General features: G+C 40.7%; 1 protein-coding gene and 1 long non-coding RNA gene across 3 annotated transcripts; one reads left to right on the plus strand and one right to left on the minus strand.

The window, feature by feature from the left end:
- The first annotated feature begins 4062 nt into the window (after positions 1 to 4062).
- LOC104612273 (uncharacterized) lies at positions 4063 to 24190 on the plus strand. 2 transcript variants are annotated; one of them, XM_088894439.1, is made up of 10 exons: positions 4063 to 4672; positions 4805 to 5810; positions 10830 to 11593; positions 11736 to 11924; positions 12065 to 12173; positions 12288 to 12346; positions 12430 to 12604; positions 12708 to 12781; positions 13313 to 13778; positions 23688 to 24190. In XM_088894439.1, exons 2-10 carry the CDS (start codon positions 5717 to 5719, stop codon positions 23825 to 23827), a joined length of 2070 nt encoding a protein of 689 aa, XP_088750565.1. In that variant the 5' UTR covers positions 4063 to 4672; positions 4805 to 5716; the 3' UTR covers positions 23828 to 24190. The 2 variants fall into 2 exon arrangements, with proteins under 2 accessions (XP_088750565.1, XP_010277936.1); XM_010279634.3 differs by lacking the exons at positions 4063 to 4672; positions 4805 to 5810 and adding an exon at positions 9609 to 9994.
- Positions 23849 to 24386, minus strand: LOC148803873 (uncharacterized). The gene is made up of 2 exons (XR_016080237.1): positions 24108 to 24386; positions 23849 to 24072 (listed from the first exon to the last, which is right to left on the minus strand). It is a non-coding gene; the product is annotated as an uncharacterized LOC148803873 (long non-coding RNA).
- Positions 24387 to 25597: the final 1211 nt, after the last annotated feature.

Raw genomic sequence — 25597 nt, forward strand, 5'->3', positions numbered from 1 at the left:
TTATCATGCAACTAGTTAATGACAATCCGGTGTTGAGTATAAGGAAATTTTATTGTTTAATTTATCTTTTTTGTTTTATTTTTGCTAGGTGGTTTTTTTTTAATTTGATCACCAATATTAGTGTCTCACCAATGTATTAAACGCCTTTTTGTTGAATTTTTTATTTAATAAGCTTAATTGGATTTGATTTGTTATTAAAATATACAAGATTCAACTTCTTAACTTGAATTTATTTGTCCCTTTCTTCTAAGGGGAGGCTAGTTAATGAGAGAGATGATCAAGGGCCAGTCTAGCTCAGGTTTATAATGGTAAATTGGTAATGAGAGCATTTTGAACTGCCAAGGCCTAGCCCAGCCTCACCCGCAATTAGGGATGCGAAGGGATCGGATTGTATTTGAATCAGAGTATATCTGAATCCAATCTTGCACATATTGATTCAGATTCAAATCCAACAAGGATGTTGGATAATCGAATATGATTCATTCCGATTTAATTTTGAACTGCCAAGGCCTAGCCTAGTCTTACACATATTGATTCAGATTCAAATCCAACAAGGATGTTGGATAATCGAATATGATTCATTCCGGTTTAATTTTTTTAAAAATAATAAATTATTAAAAGAAAAAGAAAATATAAATATTTAAATAAAGAAAATTAAAAAATAAAAGTATTTTTTCAACTATTTTTATCATATATATACATGTTCTTTATAAAAAATAAAAATTTACAAAATAAAATATAAATAACATATTTATAAATAAATAACACACACACACACACACATATATATATATATATATAATAAAAATAAAAGAGTAAATTGCTCCATTTTCTAGACTTTTCATTAGAAAATTTTACCCCTTATTTAAGTGACATACAACGGGCATAAGAAGGGCGTATATGTCCTTTACTCTCACTCCAAAAACTGCCCACTTATAACTGTTCAAAACCGTCCATGAATTGTAAATAGTTTTGTCTTAAAGACACGGTCACGTACAAATGCACGTACATGTTTATTAGTATATATATTGGATCATTTCGAATCAGATATAGACTGATTCAAATCCGAAATGAGCATATCCAAATCCAATAAAATAGGATTGGACTTCAGATTGGATTGGATCATGTGTCAATCCATTTTGCATCCCTACCCGCAAACCCAAGCTTGATAATATTGTTTGGGCATCGAGCTTGCTCTCATAAATTAGTAATAAAACTATTTTATATAAATATTATATATATCATATGATGTAAAAATTATAATTATAATTATAATTACCAAGGTCATGCCTAGGTCATAAGGGTGCTTTTCGAGGATTGCCCTAATCACTAAGATGTTTTTTACATGGGTTTGATCATGATATCGGAAAGTCGTGATATCTAAAAATTTGTGACTAATCAACCATTATCATAAATATATTAACCAATTAGATGATATTTATAAAATTCATGGAGAGTCTTGATTTATCAAACCTCTTTAGCTGGCATTGATTTCCCTTTTTACATAGTATTCTTGTATACTTAACTCTTCACATTTATAATAATGAAATAGATATCATTAAACTAAATGGTTGCTTTTGTTTTTGAAAGCAAGAACAAAATCAACCATGCCGTTGAACATCCCTTAGGCTACGTTTGGAAAGGATGCAAATAAGTGTGAATGCAAATATGTAGAATGTAAAATGGTTCAAATAAATTGCAAAGTAGTGTTAGTTTTGCACTCACAAATTTATCTTCTTACCAAATAGACTTTTAGCTGTAGTAGATGCAAATATAAATTCCAATAAAGCATATGCTTTTTTTTTATCAAAATTCTACTTAAATGCAAATTTACTTCTGTTTTATTGATGTACTTTTACATCTTATTATCAATGTAAATATGCATTTATCTGTCATTTATCAATGTATAAATGTAATATTGCCAAACACAACCAAAAGTAAACCAGAGTACAAATTTACCCTGAAGTCTTAACCAAGATTTACATTCTATTTGCATCGTTCCAAACGCAACCTTAATTTAACCAACACCCCCTTTTTTATTTTGTTAGGATTCAATCGTCATCCATAGTTAATGACCACCTGGTATTGACTACGGTTTATACGTACGGCTTTTAATGTAAGTCAAAATTTATTTATCTCTATAGCCACGTGAGTGTTCCACTGAGACTGGTTGGGACCTTGTATGCATTATTTGTTCGCTTTGTTCATGAATCATTTTACTTGTATAAAAAAGTAGGCATGTGTGGAGAAGCCTTCTTATGTGACAGGAAAGCTTTGCTTTAATAAGAAATATAACTCTCTTTCTCTCTTATTTTCTATCATACCAAACACACTAATATAATATGTTACATTATATGAGATTTGACCTCTCCAACAATTCAATTGTATTTTAGACCTCTAGATTATATCTATATTATATATAAAGGTGTGGATGTAATGTAAAATTTTTTTTGGACTAAAATTATCATTTATTTCTTTGTTAGAGAAAGGATATAAAAGTTATTTTATTATAGTTTTAATGTCAGCTTTAGTGTTATTAAAATGGCCATATTTGTGTATTGAATCCATCTCTAATTGTAATGTTGAAAATATAACTTCAATTATTACTTTTCACCTCATTTAATTCCCTCTCATTAAGTTTTATACTTAAGGTATTAAATCTCATTTTCTCTTATTAAATTCTATATTTTTAAGTTAATTTTCACTAATAAATGCTACTAATTAGATCTATGTCAATATTTTTAACAATAGAAACTCATATATTTTAAAACTGACTCGAAAACAAAACCATTCTTTATCTAAGTGGTGGCTAAGTAATTCTACTATCTAAATCAAATTGATTAACCTATGAAGTCATAGTTAAGTAATAAAAATTTTAAAATAGAAATAAATATGAAAAATTACAAAAATGTAGAAAAAATTTAGACACATTTGTGATATTTTTATTAACCAAATTAAAAAAATAAGTGTGATAAACAAGAATTATTTTTATTGATAAAAATGAAATATAAAAATTAATAATAAATAGTTCAACTTTTGGGTTAAATGTCTTAACCTTTAATGTCATAAATAAATAATAAAAATTAATAAAATATAAAAATACAAAAATGAAAAAATACATAAATTTTGCATATCATATATTTGTCATATTAAACAAAAAGTAAGTGTGACATATCAAAATTATTTTTACACACAAAAATACAAAAAATTGAACACATCTATAATTCTATATTTACACTACTATAAAAAATATGAATAAAATTGAAGAACTTTCTTTTGACTAAAATTAAGGTTTTAAAAATCAATCTGGAAATAAAACCGCTTTGGCTTTTGGTTTTCGATCAGCGATTCAACCATCTAGTTTGAACGAATTAAACCTGTAAGATGTAAAATTTATTTATAACTTTTTATTTTGACTGTTAGATTATGATTTTGGTTAAAGTCCACCATATATATGCATTATTATGAGAAAGGAATGTGAGACTTTGAGGAGGTGGATGGTTGAAGTTGAAAAGAAGAAGGAGGAGGAACCGTTGACAACAACTATCTCCATGTTTATCATCACTACTGCTATAACACCGCTTACCCTCTTCTTTCATCTTTTCCATCTCTCTAAATCTCTCTAAGATTCTAAATTGTTTGTTCAATTAGTGTATCGAAGATTTTTAATATAAGGTCAGGATTTAATCTCTCATCTCTTACACCGATTTTCCAATTTCTTCATTAGAGTTGTAATTTTTTTGTTATTTCAATTTAAAAAAAATATATATATAGAAATAAGAAAACTCAAAATTAAAATAGAAAAACTAAAAATCCAAACTAATTTTGGCCATTGAGAATAATCAAATAAGATTATAAGATATGAAAGTTTCTTTTTTCAATTTTTTATTTTTTAATTTCTATTTTAAAATAAAAAAATGAAATTAATTTGAAAACAACCCGAGAACCATTAACCGGGTCAAACATTGACACTACGTAACCTATACTTTTTTTTTAAAACCCAATATTACCCTTTGTCCAACTTTTGTAAGCCGAGTAAGAATCACTGCCTTTGAACGGGACTGTTACGCCCAGCTGCAACAATGTCCAATCCATCTCTCGTCTCTCATCTTCTTCCTCCCTTTCTCTCTCCATCCACTCCGTCGATGAGGATCACAATGCAGTAGCTCTGATCTCCCCCTTGCAAAAGACAACCACCATCACCTTCATCCACCCTTCGATTCAACACTCAGTCAACCCCTCCAACGAACCAAGCTAGAGGATCGACAACGCTCTGATATGCAGCTCACCATGACTGAGATCGGAGTGTTGTCTCTTCTCTCTGTTTCTCTCTTTTTTTTTCATCAAATTTTATTCAAAATCTGCATCGACTTTCCGATGTCATCGGTGATCTAAACATGTGGAGTGAAGATCTGCGTTCGAACCTCTGCATCTGGAGTGGCACGAGTGGTAGCAGAAACAGTAAGTGTGAGCATCAAGCTGCACCGATCTCCGGTTGCAATAGCAGTTGGTGAACGCCGAGACCGTGGTGATTGCCAGAACATTCAAGGCACATAAAGATGCGCGTCGCTCCAAACCTCATAATCCTCATGGTCATGGGTTTCGTTGTTGTAGAAACCTCTAGATTCTTCTCTTTATTAATGTCCAAGACTTTCTGAATCAATCTAATCGGGTTGGTCCATCATTCCATCTTCTAATCAATTTGGATCATCTAGATTCACCTTCTCACTTTATTAATTATCTTTGCTAGAGATTCAAATATCTAGATCAATCTTCTGATCTTCTGATTTTTATAAATATACAGAAGGCAAGAGTGTCGGGCAGAGATCCTCTATTAGCTCCCCTTTCAAATTGGGTATCATTACCTCGAACTGTTAATTCCATGAAGGGGAGGATGGCTTGTATAGAAAAACCCTTTGGAGATGTTGCCCCATAGCTCAAATCAAGATTGTGGAGCTGTTCCATGAGTTGGGAACGCCGTTCCACCAAAGCAGAAGACGATGCAGATGGTTGCCTCGATATTCCATCCCCTGTGACATGCAACCCAACTGATAGGCCTTGACCCACAACGCATCATGTTTAAAAAGCATAAATTGAACGAATAAGACTATACAGCTACAAGGTGTTTAATGGTGTTAACAAAAGTGAAATAGCACTTACCTCTGCTAGTCTTGATGTTGAGGGTATGGTGTCGGAGTCAACTGCACAGAGCTCATCCACATTAATGCTTGTAGATGCCTCTATATTTTTTAATCACTCGGCATGATGAGTCTACACACTGCTTATCAAGACTAGCTGTGCTAACCTACATTATTAACAACACGTGGGTTGTGTTCTTAAACGAGCGTCCTCGAAAAGCCGGTCGCCAATTGCGAGTTCTGGGAGAGTAGTTTCCTCAATTCATTCCGATTCTGTTTTCTTGGAGGACATTTTATCATTTTTATTACGATTTCACTATACACAATTATTAGAAACAGTAAGGGTGATTTAAGACAATATGTAAACAATGCATGTACAATTGGTCAAATTCTTTTAAATTTAGTATTTATTTAATTATAAGGTTAAATTGTAAATTAAATTATTACTTTTTTATGTATTTGGCAGGCCTTTGGCACATCGACACGTGGCCGGGTTCAGAGTGAATCAGTGTGTTAGACAGGGAAGGGGTCAGTGCCGAGCGTGAGACCAATGGCGTGACTACACGCAGCGAGTTCGGATGGCCGCCCGTTCAGGAATGGATCACATCCTAATCGTCCGCAGCGTCTACCATCAGGCGACCTCAAGTATAAATAGGGCATCACTCCCCCAAGGTAAAAGATCTTTTTCTTTGGAACGACTTTTTAGGATCCAGACCCAGAACTTGCACTCTAGCTCCCCAGTTTCCAGGCAACCTCGTCCGCCCTACTAACTTGACCGTCAGAGTCCCCACCTTGGGTCTTCACCCAAGGCCTCTGACGTTCCTTCCTTCGCAGGTTCTCGGCACTCCACAGATCCCACTGGTCCTCGGCCTCGGCCTTAGCCCTACTCGGACATCATTGATCTTCATCCTTGGCTCTACCTCAGCTGACCACAACTCAGATCCTCTTAGTAAGCTCGTCCAGGAAGCAAAGCAAATTTACCTTGTTGTTCTCGACCAATCCGAGCACCAACAATTAGCGCCGTCTGTGGGAACTGACTACTAAACCCTCCCCCAACGACTCAGTTTCCAACGAAATGGCTAGGTGCAGGAAAGTTACACAAAACTTGGTACCAGGGACCAATTCTAGACAATCCTTGATCGGCTCGACGACCTCACGCAGAGGCTGGACAAGGTGCGGAAACCAGCAGGAGGCCGCCCATAGGGTGGCTGCCACGCTGAATCGACCAGCTAAGCACCTTGTCGCGCCCCCCAAGGTGGACCCCTCAACATCCGACGGAAGCGGCTAGAGTGTGAGTCAGCCGTCGAGGACCCTCCAACCGCCCCACACCTCAGACCTCCGAGACTAACTCAATGATCGACAGGCTAAAAGGAATCGAGATGCAACTGGTCCGTCTCGCTACCGCGAAGACCAAGACAAAGCCAAGGTGCTCATTGGCCAGTAGATCGCCAACATACGAGCACAAATTGGCGCAGTGAAGGACGAAATTTGGCGAGTCAAGGAGAGCCGAAGTGATGCCTCGGCCAATCAGCACCCTTCCACTAGGATGGATGCCTTCACCATTGCCATCACCTCGGAACCTCTTCCGCCTCAATTCAAAGCTCCCATGTTGGAGACTTATGATGGCACCTCGGACCCAGACAAACACTTGGAGAGCTTCCAAGCACTCATGCTCTTGTATGGGTACTCCAATGCATTGAAGTGCCGAGCTTTTCAAGTGACCTTCAGGAGGGCAGTTCGATGATGGTTTTTCGGTCTCCTACCCTGTTCCATCAGCTCTTGGGACCATTTCGCCCATCTCTTCCTCGCCCAATTCATCAACAGCCAGTGGCACCAGAAGAGCATCGTTTCACTCATGGTCGTCCGACAGCACATGGTGAGAGCCTACGGTCCTGCATTGACCAATTCAAGAAAGAAGAAATGGAGGTCCGCGACCACGACCCCATGGTCTTCGTGCATGTAGCGATCCAAGGTCTCCTCCCCGGGTTGGCCCTTAAGAACTTTGTTGCCAAAACGCCACCCAAAACCAATGCAGAATTTATGGAAAAGGCACAGAAGTATATTGCCACCGAAGAAGCCTCGACCGGCAAACGCCCAAGTGGAGAGGCCGACATTGACATTGATGCCGATATCGACCATGGCGATCACGAATGATGGGACAGCCACGACGACGACCATGACGACAGGAAGCAGCTTGGCGCTGTTAACACCGATCTCATCACCCTGTCTCAATGGTCGTTGCCGTAGTCAGTCATCGTCATCACCTCGGCCTCAGTTGCATCCGTAGGCTGAACCATGTGACCATAAGAGCTCGACTTCGGCCGACTATGTAAAAACCTTTTTTGTAATAAAGGAAGTCTCCTTTACCTCACCTTAAATCCTCAGTGCATATGTTCTAGTCTCGATCGAGTGCCCTTCTGCAGCATACAACCTTTGCCAAGGTCACATGCTCGGATTGGACTACGTTCCAAGGCACATGGCCCCTTGGGTGGCCGCCGATGGGAAGGCCCTTGATTTTGGCCTAGGCCTCGGTGAGACCCTCTGAGTAAGCGAGTTCTCTTCCAAGTTTGACAGTTGGCATTGCCCCCCCCCCCCACTTGAAGAGACATGCTGAAGGAAACAACTCCAACACCCTCGACGATCTTACCTCGGTGGATGCGTCCCAACGGCTTCACCTCGGTGGATGCACCCCGACAGTCTCACCTTAGTGGATGAATGCACCACAGCGGTTTCGCCTCGGTGAATGCACCACGGCGGTCTCACCTTGGCGGATGCGCCCCGACAGCTTCGCCTCGACAGACGCACCTCGACGGTCTCACCTTGGCGGATGTGCCCCGACGGCTTCACCTCGGCGGACACACCCCGACAGTCTCACCTCGGCGGATGCGCCCTGACGGCTTTGCCTCGACGGGCGCACCCCGATGGTCTCACCTCGGTGGATGCGCCCCGACGGATTCGCCTCCACGGACGCACACCGATGGTCTCACCTTGGCAGATGCGCCCTGACGTCTTCGCCTTGGCGGACACACCTTGTCAGTCTCACCTCGGCGGATGTGCCCTGACGACTTCGCCTCGGTGGACGCACCTCGACGGTCTCGCCTCGAAGGATGCACCCCGACGGCTTTGCCTCGACAGACGCACCCCAACGGTCTCACCTTGGCGAATGCGCCCCAACAGCTTTGCCTCGACGGATGCGCCCTGACGGCTTCGCGTTGGCGGATGCACCCCAACGGTCTCACCTCGGCAGGTGTGCCCCGACGGCTTCGCCTCGGCGGACGCACTCCGACAGTCACACTCCGACGGATGCACTCCGAAATCGGGACTAGCACCTCCTCGCCAGAAGACTGCTCTCTCCAAGTTGGCCACAACATAGGCCCTCACCACAGAAGGCTGCTCAGTACCTCCTAGCAAGAACACTCTCTTCGGTCGAAGCCGAGGTCCTAAGATAAGACCTTCGCCATGGCCTCGAGAGTGGGAGCAAGTGATGTAGGGCATTTGGCGGGCCTTTGACACGTCGACACGTGGCCAGGCTCAGAGTGAATCAATGCGTCAGACAGGGAAGGGGTCAGTGCCCAACGTGGGACCAATGGCGTGACCACACGCAGCAAGCTCGGATGGCCACCCGCTCAGGGACGGATCACATCCTAACCGTTCGTAGTGTCCGCCATCAGTCGACCTCAAGTATAAATAGGGCATCACTCCCCCAAGGTAAAGAATCTTTTTCTGTGGAACGACTTTTTAGGATCTAGACCCAGAACTTGCACTCTAGCTCCCTAGTTTCCCGGCGACCTCGTTCAAACCTTCGGACCTTGTTTGCCCTCCCTACTACGCCCTATGAACTTGACCGTCGGAGTCCCCGCCTCAGGTCTTCACCCGGGGCCTCTGACGTTCCTTCCTTTACAGGTTCTCGACACTCCACGGATCCCACTAGTCCTCGACCTCAACCTTCTTCAGACAACACCGGTCCTTGGCCTCTGCCCTACTTGGACATCATTGATCCTCGTCCTTGGCTCTACCTTGGCCGACCCCAGCTCAAATCCTCCTAGTCAATTCGTCAAATAAGCGGAGCAAATTTATCTTGTTGTCCTCGGCAATCCAAGCACCAACACTTTTCATTTCATTTCATCCTTTTAATTCAAATCTTATATTTTTTTGATAAATCAATAAGAGAAAAAATACATTAACAAGATAAAACATTAGAAAAACAAAAATCTAACAAAGTAGGTATAATCCTATCAATGATACTTAAACCTTTACAATTCGATTTAATTATGATATATTTAAATTAGATGTTTATGTAAATGTATTTGAATTTTACAATTTACATTTAATAAATAATAAAAAACAAAAAAATACATAAAACTTATAAAGAATTTTAAATATATTATTTCCATTTACAATTGCCATATATAAAACAGCACGTACGCATTTACCACTATATCTAAGCGACCAGCTTAGGTTGTCCGAGTCGGCAGGTCTGTGCGAGTCCCCCTCGCTCATGACTCAACACGTGAGTCCGAGAGAGATTTCTAAGTAACGTCGTATTGATTTTTTTTTTTTTTTTTTGATTCATGCGTCGTATTGAATTTTCACTACGACTTAACATAATAGTGCAAATTAGCGGGAACCCTTTTCCTTCTCTGGAAGTTTGCTGTCCCAAAAATTTATCCCCCCCCTCTCTCTGGCTTAAGGAGACTTACAGCGATAATCTTTGTAGTCTTTAATGGCTTCGGCAAAGCATGAGGCCCCGAAGGCGGAAGAACCGGGCGCAAAAAGGGCAAAGGTCGCCGTTACAGATTCTGGGGCATCAGAAGCGAAGCAGCGGGTGGTGCTCAACCCCGCCGATTGCAATTTAGGTTTTTCATCATGTTACTTCTTATACAATATTACTGCCTTTTTTTTTATAGTCGCGAAAGTTCACCATCTAGGGTTTTTTAATATTTTTCGATTCCCGTCTAAGAGTTCCAAGTCGAGAAATGCTTATGCAGGTTCTTCTTTTCTTGAGTTTTTAGGAAATTTCTATTTGTTTAAGTATTTTCCTGATGAATAAGACTCGGTTTTGGTTTTTAATTTGTATAATGGGGCTTAAATTTATATGTTAGAAGTAAATGATTTTAGTTACATGACATGGAGATTTATATTTTTTATCGATAACTAGAATTCATTTAAAAGGATAATAGAAAGTAATATAAAGAAAAATACGGCTATAATCATGTACGAATAAACCGCCTAGAAGAGACCAATAAACCTAGATAGAACGAAAATGAAGATCGCAAAATAACAGATTACCTAGGATATTGGTTCATAGGTACAATTCACTCATCAAGACCCTTCCCATAGATGAATTGTCTGGCAACGAGTTAGCCGAACTTGGTTCTTCAGTACAACTCGAAAATACCAAAAAAAAAAGATGGTGCAACTCAATAAATTTGCACTGTTCATTTATGTCTGCATATCTTACATAGTGGGAGAGATGGAAAGTAGAAGGATGCTGGAAGTGTTCCTCGTCAGTTCATTGGTCCATTCCACTTCAAAAATGAAAAACAAACTTTGATGTTCTCTATAGACTGTACTTTTGGATTCTTCACTTATGTTCTTATGGTGTGTAAACTGATGTTAATCGGCTAATTTTTTCTCCTCACTCAACTTGGTAAGTATATTCACCTCTGTTTTATATGTTGATTTCACCAGATTTTAATATTGAAGGAGACGGTCTTCAAGGTCATGCACTTTATGATCAAGGATTTGTTTATTGCTGGTCGGGTGCTCGGGCAAATTTTGGCATCACTGGAGGGAAATATTGCTTTGGTTGCAAAATTCTTTCATCTCAGCCAGTTGACATGGAAGATACTCCCCCTGATCAGCAGCATGTATGTCGTGTTGGAATTTCAAGAGGGGATGATGCTGTTGGAAATCTTGGGGAAACCAACCACAGCTTTGGCTTTGGGGGAACAGGGAGATTTTCAAATGCAGGGAAATTTTCAGATTATGGCACAAAATTTAGTGTTGGAGATACAATTATTTGTGCAGTTAACCTTGAAAACAAATCATTAGCTTCCATAGGTTTCTCCAAGAATGGGAAATGGCTGGGTATTGCAAAGCAATTTGATGCAGGTCCAAAGGGTCTTGGAGTTGTGGACTCTCCAACAAGAAATCTAAAATGGGAATCTGCATTGTTTCCACATGTTTTATTGAAGAATGTTATTGTTCATTTGCAATTTAGTGTTGAAGACGGTCTAGTTCCTGAAGAAGGCTATAATCCCTGGGCTTCTGCACTTGAGGATGGAAATGCGATAATGGGGCCTACATTTTCTAGCCCCAAGGATTGTGAAGTACTTATGATGGTTGGATTACCAGCATCTGGAAAGACTACTTGGGCCGAGAAATGGGTGAAGGAGCACCCTGGAAAACGCTATGTTTTGCTTGGGACTAACCTGGCCTTGGACCAAATGAAGGTTTGCAGTTCTGGAGGAATTTTATTTGTCTCATTTACTTCAATTATGTATAAGTTCATATCTTTGTTTTTCAAAACCTGTCACTTACTATTGTTCCTTGCCCTCTAGTCTGAGTGTGGCATATGATTATCACTTGGAACAGGTACCTGGACTATTGCGTAAGCAAAATTATGGTGAACGTTTTGACCGTCTAATGGATCGAGCAACAGGGATTTTTAATACTCTATTAGCTCGTGCTGCTAAGACACCACGCAATTACATTCTTGATCAAACAAATGTTTACATGAGTGCCCGCAAACGTAAACTAAAGCCATTTGTAAACTACCGGAAGGTAGCTTGACAATATCCCGAGTCCCGATCATATAGTTTTATGAGAATATGTAATTAGAATAATAAGGAAAAAAAGGGGAAGAAAAGATAACTAAAGATGTAGACAGGTTCTTACCTTTTCTTTTTCCATGTCCAAATTAGGTTGCAGTTGTTATCTTCCCAAAACCAGATGAGTTGAAGCTTCGTGCAGCAAAACGGTTTAAGGAAATGGGAAAAGAAGTACCTGCAGAAGCAGTTAATGAGATGCTAGGTATTTAATAAACATTTCCATTAACACAGCTTCTCACTACTTCTTAGAGTCCACCCAGTGAGAGTATTCTTGGTAATAAAGCATCTTATTATTTAACATAATTTGTGTTGTCAGCAAATTACGTCTTGCCCACGAGCAAAGACATGCCTGGATCAGCTGAGTTTTTTGACCAGGTAATTATGTAAGATTTTTCATGCCCATTATTTGCATTCCATTGATTGCAATGCTTAAATGATGTCTTCATCAACTCTGTAAGGTTATGTTTCCTGAGCTCGGCAGAGCAGAGTCGCAGAGATATTTGGATGAGATGAAGCGTGCACTAGGGTCTCCATCCAACTTCAAGCCGAATAGCAATCTATCACCTTATTCTCATGAAAGTTCCATCCATTCATACAATAGCCCTTCACTGCAAAATCATGCACCCTTACCAGGTTGTTTGAAGATGAGGATGTATCACTCACCTGGGTCAGTTGTTATTTTCCTTTGCCATATCCCTTTTATATCTTGTTTTAATGATGGTACCCTGTGTTGCAGCACCTTCTGGGCATTGGAAGAATTCTCATTCACCTCTTCCTCAACCAGATTATGATTACAGGAGGCCCCAGCAAGTAAGTGAAACTATGAAAGCTGTCATGCTTGTTTTGAGCTTCTGAGACTTTGAATTATGAGCAGAAGTTTTGTATTTCTCTCTATGCATCCTGTTTTATGTTTAGTGCCTAGGACATCTAGGTCCTATTATTGTGATAATTTTGTGGCTTGGTCTCTATTATCACTATCATCATTGAAGCCTTGTCACTATATGGGTATGGGGTTGGCTACATGAATCCTGTTTCACCATTCCGTTCTGTTTAATGCCATATCCATGCTAGAATTAAAATGAATTTGATGTATTCCAAATTGTTATTTATGTGGAGGTCATAAAACTGCGGGTCTTACTAAGTTTAGAATCCGTTTCTGCTTTCTATTCATACTTTGGGTTTTTTAAAATTTCAGTTGTCTATGGTTTATGATAAATCTTTTTTTTTCTTACTTTCTTGTTGAATAAACTATTCCTTCAAAGATAACTTTCTGAAAGAAAGTTGGTTTAACTGGATTTGGATGTCTGAACTTGGAAGCTGATTGGTTTTTGAATGCTATAGATGAATCCAACATATTCAGGGACTGCACTACATGGAAAACCAGAATATAGTCTTGGAGAGTACCAGTCGGGGTTAAGCAATCCTTCTATTCCAAGGGATAGTCCGCATGGGACCTACTCAAATTATGGTAGGAGTTTTCTTCCTAGGGATGACAGTAATGCACATGGGTATGGCAAAGATGACCTTTTCGGCAGACCAGACTACGGAGGCATTGATCCATACAACAGATCTGGCCTGGAAAGCAGGAGTGCCATTCCCGTAGGCAGTAATAGATACCAGAGCTATTATGAGGTTGATCCCTCTGGTAGATCCAACTTTGGAAGGGAGAGTCTCTACAGCCCTCCAATTGGGCGTTCCTCATTCAGCAATAGTGGTAGGCACCTTGGGGACCCTTTATCTCCTCAACCTGCTCTGCAAGCTCCAAGGGGATCCCAATTTCTGCACAGTCCATTGACAACCTCTTATGGTAAGTATTTGAACATATTTGTTTGTTGATCACAGTTTCTGATTTATATCAAACCAGTAATTGTTATTTGTTTATCCCATTTTCTCATAGAAAATTGCAAAAGCAGTTGCTACTTGGCTATATTAGTAAATTTATATGTGCTGTTATTGAAGCTTTTTCTTTGTACCCTCTAAAAGGTTGGTTCAGTTTATTTTATCTCATTGTGTAGTTCTTCAATTATGTCATTTCATGGATTCTATAAACCATTGTTTTGACATGGAAAACTGCAAAGGCTTGTTTTATTTGACAAAAGCATGGTTGTATCATATGGTTCAATCCTGAAGTGAACCTGGTGCTTGGCATAGATTGTTGCTCCATTTAAAGAATATTGTTAGCCTAGAATCAAAGCATGATTATGACGTGCATGTTGTTATTGTCAGATCCAACATGGTATGACATGCAGAAGTTGGTCTTCTTTTTTTGGTGTATGACTTGGCAGGTATACTTTAGAAGTGATGATTTTACGAACATGTTCTCATAAAGTCATGAGCATCCTACTGGCTTCAAAAATCCATATAGCAATATACGGCTGAACTTTTTCTATTTTCAAATCTTTGAGTGGCAAAAACCATTAGGCATAGTTGTCAAGGCGACACCTAGGCGACAAGGCGCCCTTTGAGGCTCACCTCGCCTAATCGCCAAACAGTTTTGTACTATGTATTATAAAATACTTTTTTATTCTTTGTTTTTTGACATTATAATTATAAAATAGGCACTATTAAACTAAAATATTCATTTTGTGTGTTTATATACTAATTTCTTTTTATTATTTTCTTATTTGTTAGGGTTTAATCAATATAAACATTGCTAAATAATGTATTGAACCCCCAAAGACTTTAAAACCTGAACCAATAAGCAAGGAAGACCTTAAAATTTTGTCTAATCAACACATTTTCTTTTCTTCTTTTCCTATAATAAAAATAAGGGTTCAGCCCCTTATTTTTTGAATTTTCTTTTCCTTCTTCTTTTTCTTCTCATGAACTCTCAGCTAGGAAGTAAATGTCTGTTTTGAAATGTAGTTGAAAGATATTGTGGCATTGCTGTTTGAGCTATGGAATTTGATGGACTCACATCAAGAAGAGAGGAATCTGTTTAGAAAAGTTACTTTCATCCTTGAATCACCAGAACCAGAGATAACGGAATCGGGTTTGCTCTCACTAGAGATTATTGATAAGGCAGCATCAGAGGTTGAGAGATTGACTAAGCTGAAAGCCAGCAGAATGAAAGAACTAGTCATGGAATTAGAAAGAACTATCTGATGCAATTTGAGGATTCTAATTTCTAAGAGAGAAGAGTATGGAGAACTTCGTGGAGGCTAATCGATGGAGAAGGCATCTCAAGGTGGAGGCAAAGAGTTTTCTGCTGGAAGAACTAAGAATCAGAGGACAGATTAGCTTGAAAATCAGGGAGGATAAGCTGGCTACGGTGCTGTTGGTAGGATTGAACGTGGTAGAATGGTTCATAGAGTTTGTAGTTGCAGCGAGTGCAAAAGGAAAGGACAGATGTTGGAAAGAACTTCTAACAGAGATGGGAAGGAGGTATGTGGTGGAAAGCAGGAAGAACTACAAAGGTTTCTTCATAGCACTATCAGAGAAGTATGATAATGCTAGAAAGCAGATGGTATGCTTTCCAGAAGGGAGGAAGAGCCAAGGATGGATAGAAATAGTCAAGGCTCTGAGAGAATTTATCTCTAGAATGAAGTTGAGACAGGAAAAAGGTTCAGAAAAGAAGGAAAGAGAGGCTCCCCTGAAGACAGTAGTGAACTTTGAGCCTCCCAACAAACGGCCCCTACCTTAGTGCAAGATGGTAATAGAGCAGCATTATTAACATCAGTGGCAGCAGGAGAGTGGTCCAATAAACTTATTGTTGAAGTCGGTAAACCAGGTAGAAACTGGGAGGAGGTTGCTGATTTGGTGACAAAACAATTAAGGATGACGACCACATATGTATTAACTCCTTTCGAGAGGTGCAAAGTTCTGTTAGATTCCCTGGATAATAAGCCAGAAGTTGAGGCAGTATGCGTACAAGATAAACTGGGGTCGGTGAACATTTTCAGGTGGTCTCTTTCATCAAACTCGAAGGAATCCTCGGTGATGGATGGAGTAAAAGTGTGCGTGGTGGGTCTACCTTTCCATCTGTGGAAGGATGAAGTAGCAGAAGCCATCGCAACATTGTGTGGAGCAAAACTGGCCGGTGTCTTTTGGGGAGATCTAAGGTCTGCATCAATTTTACTGAATGGTGTCAAGCCTGAGGAGATTCCCAGGAAAGTGAACCTGAGAGTTGAAGGAGCTTTCATGGCGGTCTGGCTGACTTCCTCCATTGAAGCTGAAATGTGGAAGGAAGCTCGAAGGGAGGAAGATGGTCAAGTTGAAGAAGAAACCTTACGTGGCAGTAAGGGGTTGGTCAAGCTACAAGGAAATTGAAAATTCGAAAACTTGGCTGAAGATGGAAAGTCTAAAACTTGACCAACAAGGCAGTAAGTAGATGGAGACCTGACAGGTCATATGCGTTAGCAGTAACAGATGGCGTGCAAGCTACCTCATTAAATGCACCTGTGTGGCTGAGAAAAGGTGAGAAGGAGGTAGGGAGTGGGGGAGCTAAAATGCTGGATCCATTTAAAATAAATAAAGCCCATTCAATTTCCAATCCGGGCCAGAAAATTGTAAATGGGCCTTCTTCAAGAGATGGGCCCCAGGTTCTAAAAGCTGGGCCACTTAATAATAGAAGGGATAAAATGTTTAGTGGGCCAACCTCTGTGGGCCTATCTAAAGTGGGAGTGGGGCAGGGGGAACACTTTGTTAAAACACTAATTGGGCCGGATAATATCAGTCCATCGAAAGGGACCATAGGGATTTTAAAAGGTCACGTGACTAGGGGGTTAGAGTTGATAGATGGTAAACACCATCTATCTTCTCCTTTGTTGAGCTCAACCGACAGAAAACCACGACCAACGAAGAGCGCACCTTCTAGGAACTCCCTACAGTGGGTTGCGTTAGGAAAAATGAACAGACCGTCACCTGAAAAACGCAACCCAAGGAGCGTCAGACGAAGCGATTGTGAAGAGCAAAAGCAACATGAATGCTCTGAGGAGGAAGAGTTCAGCGATACTAATTCAGACTATACAGTGAGCCTAGGGAGTATTGATCTGAACATCTCGAGGAACATTTTTGATGAAGATAGCTTGGGTACAGAGGTACTTTTTCAAGAGAACAAGGAGGAAGATGATTTTCAAAGAGTTGAAGAAGACGATGTGAATGTATCGGATCATTCGACAAAAGATGAGGTTCAGGTGCTGCCTGCACTCGTAAAGGAAGTCAATCCAGTAGCTCAGGAAAATCAGGATATGAGGTCTGTAAGGAAAAATCCTAACACTTTGATTTGTAACGTAAGACCAGAAGAAGGGAGACACGGGAAGAATAGTTCAACTGTTAAAGATGATAGGGTATTGACTCCTACTATAAACTCTCTACGGCAAAATCAACCTCAAGGAACAGACTTAGGCCCTTTCTCCTTATGCGCACCCCCTCCCTTGAATGATGGCCATTGATCCCCAACAACACTGGTACGATTGTCCATTTGGTTTTGGTTACTAATGTGCCTTCTGTGCTTGTAACAGATACTCCAGCATCCCAAGTGGAAGTTCCAGTCACGGGGAAGAGAAGAGAGATTGGCAGTCCTGAGAATGAACTGAGAAAGGAAGGAGTGGCCCCTAGAGAGAGACAGGAGGAGAAATTAGAGAGAATATGGGAGATGATATGTGAGTTGTTGGAGGAGTACAAAGTAAAGGAGGAGGAGTTAGATCAAAGGGAGAGAGCAGAAATTTCTCAAAAGAAGGACTACCACAGAAGTCCTAAGTTGGGGGGAGGGGAGGCAAAAACTAATGCATCATCTAGGAAGGCTGAGGGTAATAATAAAAGGAAAAAGAAAAAGAGATCAGAAGTGGAGAGGTTGATTTCAGATATTGAGGGTGACATTGAATTTAGTGGGAGAGGGGAAAGAAGAAAGATTCCGCTGTAAGGTGGAATTTTTTGGGAAGGGTTTTTTTGAAAAGAAGTGTTCAATGAAAATCATCAGTTGGAATGTGAGAGGATTGGGAAGCAAAAGAAAAAAAGGCCATCAAAGACTTACTAAGAAGAGAGAAATCGGACATAGTGTTGATATAGGAGATCAAGTTGGCAGAAATGGATGAAAGGTGGGTGAGAAGTGTATGGAGATCAAGAGGAGTTTGTTGGACATTGGCCCCTTCCTGGGGAGCCTCTAAAGGTCTAGTAACATTATGGAGGGAAGATGTGGTAGAATTAGTAGAGGAGCTAATAGGGAGATTCTCTGTGTCTGTCAAGGTCAGGAATGTGGGGGATGGATTTACTTGGGTTTTATCCAATGTCTATGGGCCAAACACTTATAGAGAGAGGAATGAGATGTGGGAAGAGTTGTATGGAATACGAGGCTTATGGGAGGGTCCTTGGTGCCTTGGGGGGATTTCAATGTAATTAGGTTCTGTAATGAAACTAATAACCCCCAAAGAACAGTTACTACCAGCATGAGAAAGTTCAATGAATTTATTAGTGACTGTGGCCTAAAGGAATTACCTCTCTTACAAGCCAACTTTACTTGGTCTAATTTCCAAGAAAACCCTCTTTGTTCGAAATTAGATAGATTCCTCTTTAATGAAGATTGGGAGAGTCATTGGAGAAACTTGATGGCTAGAGCATTACCCAGAGTCACTTTTGATCACTACCATATTCAGCTAAGCCTTGAAACAATAACCTCTGGTCCACGACCTTTTAGATTTGAGAATGTGGCTGACTCACCCGGACTTTGTGCATCTGATTGGGGAGTGGTGGAGAGAATAGTTAAGAGGGGTGAAATGGAAGGGAGTGAGATTCCACAAAAAGCTGAAGAGATTGAGATCCAAAATTAAGGAGTGGAACAGGGAACATTTTGGAAGAGTAGAGGAGCAAAAAATTAGTTTATTGTCTAGGATTGAGGAATTAGATTCCAAAGAAGCCCAAAGGATGATGAGTGAGCAAGAAAGGGTGTTAAGAAGAAACCTAAAGAAGGATTTGGAAGAGGTCCTTTTAAGAGAGGAAATTTCATGGAGGCAAAAGTCAAGACATAAATGGATCAAGGAAGGGGATGGGAACACAAAATTTTTCCATGCGCTGGCCAATGGGAGGAGAAGAAAAAATTTCGTGACCAAGTTAGAGGTGAATGGGGAGGAAGTAACAAATCAAGATGAGATAGCAAGGTTGTTTGTGGATCACTTCAAATCAATCTATAGGCAACCTTTGAATAATAGGCCAACATTGGAAGATTTGGATTGGACTAGGATAACAGAAGAACAAGCAAATTGGTTAGAAAGGGATTTCACTGAAGAAGAGATCAGAGATGCAATGTTTTCAACGGATAGATCCAAAGCACCTGGTCTAGATGGCTTCACAATGGATTTTTATCAGGATTGTTGGGATGTGGTTAAAGAAGATCTTGTTGGCTTATTTCAGGAATTTGCAGATAAAAAAAAGGTAAGCCCTGGAGTTAATGCAACCTTCTTAGCCCTTATCCCAAAGAAAATAGATGCAAAGCACCCTAAGGATTATAGGCCGATTAGTTTGGTGACAAGCATCTATAAAATCTTGGCCAAAGTGTTGTCCATGAGAATCTGAATAGTACTACCATTCATCATTAGTCAAGCACAAGGTGCATTCGTGCAAGGAAGGCAAATAACAGATTAGATCCTAATAGAAAATGAGTGTGTGGAGGACATGAGAAAGTCGGGGAGCCAAGGTTTTGCGTGTAAGCTAGACTTAGAGAAGGCTTATGATCTTGTGGATTGGAGTTTTTTACTAGAGATCCTTGGGTGTTGTGGCTTTGGAGATAGATGGTGCAACTGGGTAAAGGGATGTATTAGTTCCTACCATTACTCAGTCTTGGTCAATGGGATGGTCAAAGATTTTTTCCCAGCCTGTAGAGGCCTTAGACAAGGTGACCCACTCTCCCCGTTTCTTTTCACCTTAGTGGCAGATGCTTTCAATAGATTAATCTCTAAGGCAGATAGGGAAGAGGAGGTGAGTGATTGGAGGATAGGAAGGAACAATGTTCGAGTAACCCATCTATAGTTTGCTGATGATATCATAATATTTTGTGAAGGGGGTGACAGGCAAAAAGTGAGGAACCTTAGAGCATTGTTATAGCAGTTTGAGAAGGCTTCCAATGTGAAGATAAACATGGATATGAGTTGTGTGGTAGGAGTCAATATGGATGAGGAGAGTATTCAGTCTGTGGCAGATTGTCTAGGTTGTCCTGTCTCTTCGTGGCCCTTGCAGTACCTAGGTCTCCCTCTAGGGGCTAACCCAAAAGAGAGTAGTTTTTGGAACCCAGTTTTGGAAAAGTTTAAGAAAAGATTAGCTGCTTGGAAAAGGAACTATATCTCTATAGGGGGTAGAGTGACTTTATTGAGAGCCACCCTAGCGAACTACCGATCTATTTCTTATCTGTTTTTAGGATTCCTAATAGGGAGGCTAAGAAGTTGGAGAGATTAATGAGAAATTTTCTTTGGGAGCCGGGGGAGGAAAAGAAAGATCATTTAATTAATTGGGAAATAGTACGTAGGAGCAAAGAGGAAGGTGGACTGGGGTTAGGAAGGTTAACTCTCAAGAATAAAGCCCTCTTAGGAAAATGGTTGTGGAGATGGCCTAGAGAAAGGGAGAGGTTGTGGCATGAAGTGATAGCGAGTATACATGGCAGACTGGAAAATGGATGGGATGCGGATGTATCACGACAAGCAACGTTGGCATCTCCTTGGAAAGCAATCCAGAGTATCCTCCCTCAATTTCTCAACCTTGTCAGGTATGATGTCAACTCTGGTAACTCTGTTTTATTCTGGGAAGACACTTGGGTGGGTTCTGTTGCTTTAAAGGACCAATTTCCGTCCCTATATTCTATTTCCCTTTACAAGGAAAAAGTTCTCTCATTTTCTCCCTTCTCCTTTTTCACCCTCGTCCTTAAGTTGGAACCTTGGCTTTCGGAGAGGGTTGAGGGATGATGAACTTAACAGTGTTTCAGACCTGTTGTCTTTGCTTGGCAATGTCTTTTTGGACCCACTTAGTGTGGATGTGAGATTATGGTCCCCTCATCCAAAAGGTTACTTTTCTTGTGCTTCCTTTTTCAAGGCTCTTTGTTCTTCCTTCAGTCAGTGGGGTTTTCCATCTAAGGAGATTTGGTCTGGACCTGTTCCACCTAAAGTTGTTATTTTCTGGTGGGAGGTGTTTTATAGAAAGATTAATACCTTGGATTTCTTGCAGAGGAAAAGGCATTTCATGTGTTTATCCCCTAACTGGTGTGTACTTTGCAGGGCTAGTGGTGAGGATTGCTCCCACCTACTTGTATCTTGTTCCTTTTTTAGAGCTATTTGGAGTTGGATTTTCTCTTTATTTGGGTGTAGGTGGAATCTGTCCACAGACTTAAGCCAACTGTTCGATCCCTCCTTTTTTGTGTGGCATACAAAAAAAGGAAAATTGATGTGTTGATGTATTAGAGCAGCTGCATTGTGGACAATTTGGGAAGAAAGGAACACAAGGATTTTCAAAGAAAAAGAAAGAAGCATTCAGGCCGTTGAGGATTGTATATTGACTAGGGTCATTCACTGGTTGAGAACTTTGGACTTCATACCTTTTCCTTTGATGATATTTGGAGAAACTGGGTAGTGGTGGTTAACAGCCATACAAGGAAGGACAGGGAATCTGTAGTGTGGACCCCTCCGCCTGAAGGATGGGCAAAGTTGAACTTTGATGGCAGCAGCCAAGGAAACCCAGGCCCATCGGGGATAGGAGGGGTGCTGAGAGACATGGAGAGCAACATATTAGCCTTGTTCTCAGGCCCCATGGGAATAGGAGACTCTAATAGAGCTGAGATTTTAGCGGCGGTACAAGGTATTCAGATTGCAGAACAATTAGGGGTTCAGCACTTGGTAGTTGAAGGAGACTCTCAAATTGTGGTGGGATGGTCGAAAGACCCAGCTTCAGCCATGTGGCAACATAGAGATTTATTAAGGAGAGTAAACTGGCTTACAAGAAATATGACTGTTACCTCTCTATGGGTGGGAAGATCAGCAAACACCTTAGCGGATGGGTTAGCTAAGCAGGGGGCTACAAGGGAGCAGCTATTTTGGGCTGCTTTGTAATTTTATTTATGGTTAATTCTGTTTTATTTTGATGCAATACTTTTCTGAAGAGGTAACAGCTCGTGCCTCTTCAGTGGTGTTTCTTCTGATTTAATAAATTTCTTCATTCATCAAAAAAAAATGTTGATTTTCTATACTTTAATATGAACTCTATACTTGTGAAAATTATGAATAATTATTAAGGAAATATGGTTATGGTACCTAGGGAACTACCCTAGCATCTATGTTTTCTACATAAAAAAATCCATCGCTTAGGCGAGAAGGCGCCCCTCTGTCACCTAGCCTCACCTTGGCGCCTTGAAAACTATGCTTTTAGGTACTTATGGCTTAATCAATGATAGCAAACTCATCCGATCATCAGTCATACTATATTATTATTATTTTTTGGATAGAAATCAGTTGTACTTTAATTTCTTACTCTTAATATTTTGATATCATAAAACATTCTTATATAAATGATGCAGTACATTATGAAATATACAAGTATTAGACACTGCAAACATAACTAACAACTCAACCCAATGAAACCTTGTCCCAATAATTTGGGATCAAATGAATCGGGTTTCGCTGTTCCACTGTCTTCAGTGCCAAATCCATTGTTAAAGTATTGATCGTCAAATCATTTGACACAACTTCAACCTATTATCCTTTTTGGTCTGCCCCCATTTCTTCTGGGCCCTTGTGCTTATCAATGAAAATCCATATATTACCTATTAAAAAAAATGAAAATCCATATATTATCCTGTTTATACTTTATATACTGTTCAAAGTGTCCAGTTACCCATCATATCTGGAATCACTTCCTAAAGCTTTTCATAGGTAATGGTAGTTCCCCAGTCAGTGACTGGGCTCCTGGAGAGATGGCTGTTTCCTCTGCTAAGGGAAGAATTCTGTGGGATCTGATGCCCTTCCCTGTGAGGCAGCAGGATTTTTCTCAGGAAAAACTATTGCAGAGGAACTGCTATGCAAAATTGAGTGGTCTTTAGTCCGATGAACCAGAGTGTTGCCATCAATTTTCTGGAGTTTCATTTGTCAGCTTTTAAAGAGGATTGGATTTCAATTATCTTTTGATTTCTTTTTGTGAAATCATTGTACATGCTTTAATGTTACTTGTATAGTTTCTTGTACAGCTTTGCTTTGTGGGCATCTTGCCCTCTTTATAGTAACACAATTCTCTTTATCCACTTATCAAAAAAAAAAAAAAAACTGTTAACGTACCCTCAGCCATTCTAGCAGCACAATGTCAATGTACAAGAATTCAATTTTTTTTTTGTAAGTAATAGACTAGAGAGGCTGTGGTAAGCATCCTTTCATGTACTTTCCAGACAAAAGGTCAAGCCATGCTACTTTCCAGGACACAAGTAGGTCCAGTGCGAATCTATGATATTGTGGCTGGCCACGGCATTCCTTGGTTATGATTGAACCTACATTCCAGAATACTTACAACTTCCATTACATTCTCACCGGTCTTTCATATGGTCTTATTAAATACTATGGGGGTCTCCTGATTGATTCTAAGAGGAACCTGTCTCCCGTTAAACATTATTATCAGCGGCCGTATTAATTATTTGCATATTCAGTCCTGTCTCCCGTTTTTTTTCTTGGTCTCTTTTGTCTCTCCACAATTTTTTTTTTTTATTTATTTCATCACTTCTGTAAAGATAATGGAAGACTTGATTGTTTGTCTGCAGGTTCACCTTATGGAACACCACCTTTGTCTGCAGGTCCCCCTAATGGAACACCACCTCCCAGACCTTCCTATGAAAATTTTCCAACCAGTGAATGGCGACAATCTGGAGGATGCGCTCCTCCTGGTCCAAGGTACTACTAATTTGAGCAATGATAGTTGGACCTGCTTCGGTGCTAATGTCGATATACTGTTGGAGATGATTTCTACTTCTAACACTTATCCAAGCCATAATCACTTTCATTGGGCACAATTGAAGTTGGCATTACCAAGAACTGCGAGGAAAAACAGAATAGCCATTTTTACAGGAGTTGGTTTCAAGATTTTATTTTTAACTTAAAGTGATACTCCTTTTTGGTTCAGGAGCTAATGTCATGTTATTGTGGAACCTTGTATATCTGATCCAAGTAGAAGGATGTGGAACCTTGTGTATATGCTTTTACCAGGAGCTTGTAATCTGTTACTAACATTTGAAAGGCTCTTTCATAAATTCATGGGCGTTAACCATGATTATGGCTTTGGGTGAATTCCTTTTTTTTTTTTTTTGGTCAGGGATCTGTTTTGATACACTATAATGAAGGTAAACAGACTGTCAAAAAAAAAAATTTTAAGTGCTAATCTTTTGGTGTTTGGTGGTTGCATTAAACTACTAAAACATGCGTGGAAAACATACATTTAAAAAAAAAGTAATAGTTGTAGGGAAACGTCTGTTTTCTGAGTTAATCGAAACACAAATAGGAAAATGATTGATCTTTCTATTAAAATCATTTCATGAGGAAATTATTTGTTTTGGTGACCAAATCCTGTTGTATGGGAGAATAGACTATTTTACCCTTCTCAGCGGTTGCTTTCGATATGTTTAGACTTCAGAGAGTAATATGGTTGTATCTGGCCTTGTTACTCTTTGAGTAGTGAAATCCATGTTACCAGAAGATAAAAATAGAAAAGGTACCTTAATTTTTTTTTTACCCTAGTTTGGATCATATAAATAAGTTTTTGATGAAACATGATTTGGCATTGCTTGTCTGAAAAACGTTCTTGTCACATAAATACAGTATGTACTTTGTAATTCCGTGTTCAAACATACATTCGAATGTGCACTTTGGTATCTGATGAGGGCAGATTTGGCCCTCCAGTGAAATTGCGACATGTGGCACCTCGTGACAACTAGGCAAGCATTCAGGCAACAACTTACCAAGTTGGTGTCCCCCCCGAGCACCGGTCTGGCTGGCCTGGCGCGACTTGCACGTGGCCTGGCGCGACCTGCACGCGACCTGGCGCGGCCCGCGCGGCCTACGCGCGATCTGCGCGGCTTGCGTGCGGTCTGTGCATGACCTAGCCGGATCAGCCTGGCACAGGCGCCGACCTGGCAACTTGGCCCGGACACAGGCGCCGACCTGGCAATCTGGCCCGGACACAGGCGCCGACCTGACAACATGGCCCGGACACCGACCCGCCGACTGACACAGGCGCTGACCTGACAACCTAGTCCGGACACAGGCGCTGACCTGACAACCTGGCCCGGACACAGGCGTTAGTCTGGCAACCTGGCCCGGACATCGACCCATCGACTGACACAGGCGCCGACCTGACAACCTGGCCCGAACACAGGCGCCGATCTCACAACCTGGCCCGGACACAGGCGCCGACCTGGCAACCTGGCCTGGCTCGGACACCGACCCGTCGACAAACACAAGCGTCGGCCTGGCAACCTGGCCCGGACACCGGCCCGCCGACTGACATAGGCGCCGACCTAACAACCTGGCCCAGGCGCCGACCTGGCCGCCTGGCACAAGGGCCAGCCTGACAACCTCGAGGAGTTCATCACCGTACCCCGGTTCTGACAGGATATGACATCTTACCGTTTGATGGCTTTTCACCCACCTAACCCGCGAGGGCACCACTATATAAGGA

The sequence above is a fragment of the Nelumbo nucifera genome, chromosome 1, assembly GCF_055504915.1.
Source record: "Nelumbo nucifera cultivar China Antique chromosome 1, China Antique-T2T, whole genome shotgun sequence".
Lineage (NCBI taxonomy): Eukaryota > Viridiplantae > Streptophyta > Magnoliopsida > Proteales > Nelumbonaceae > Nelumbo > Nelumbo nucifera.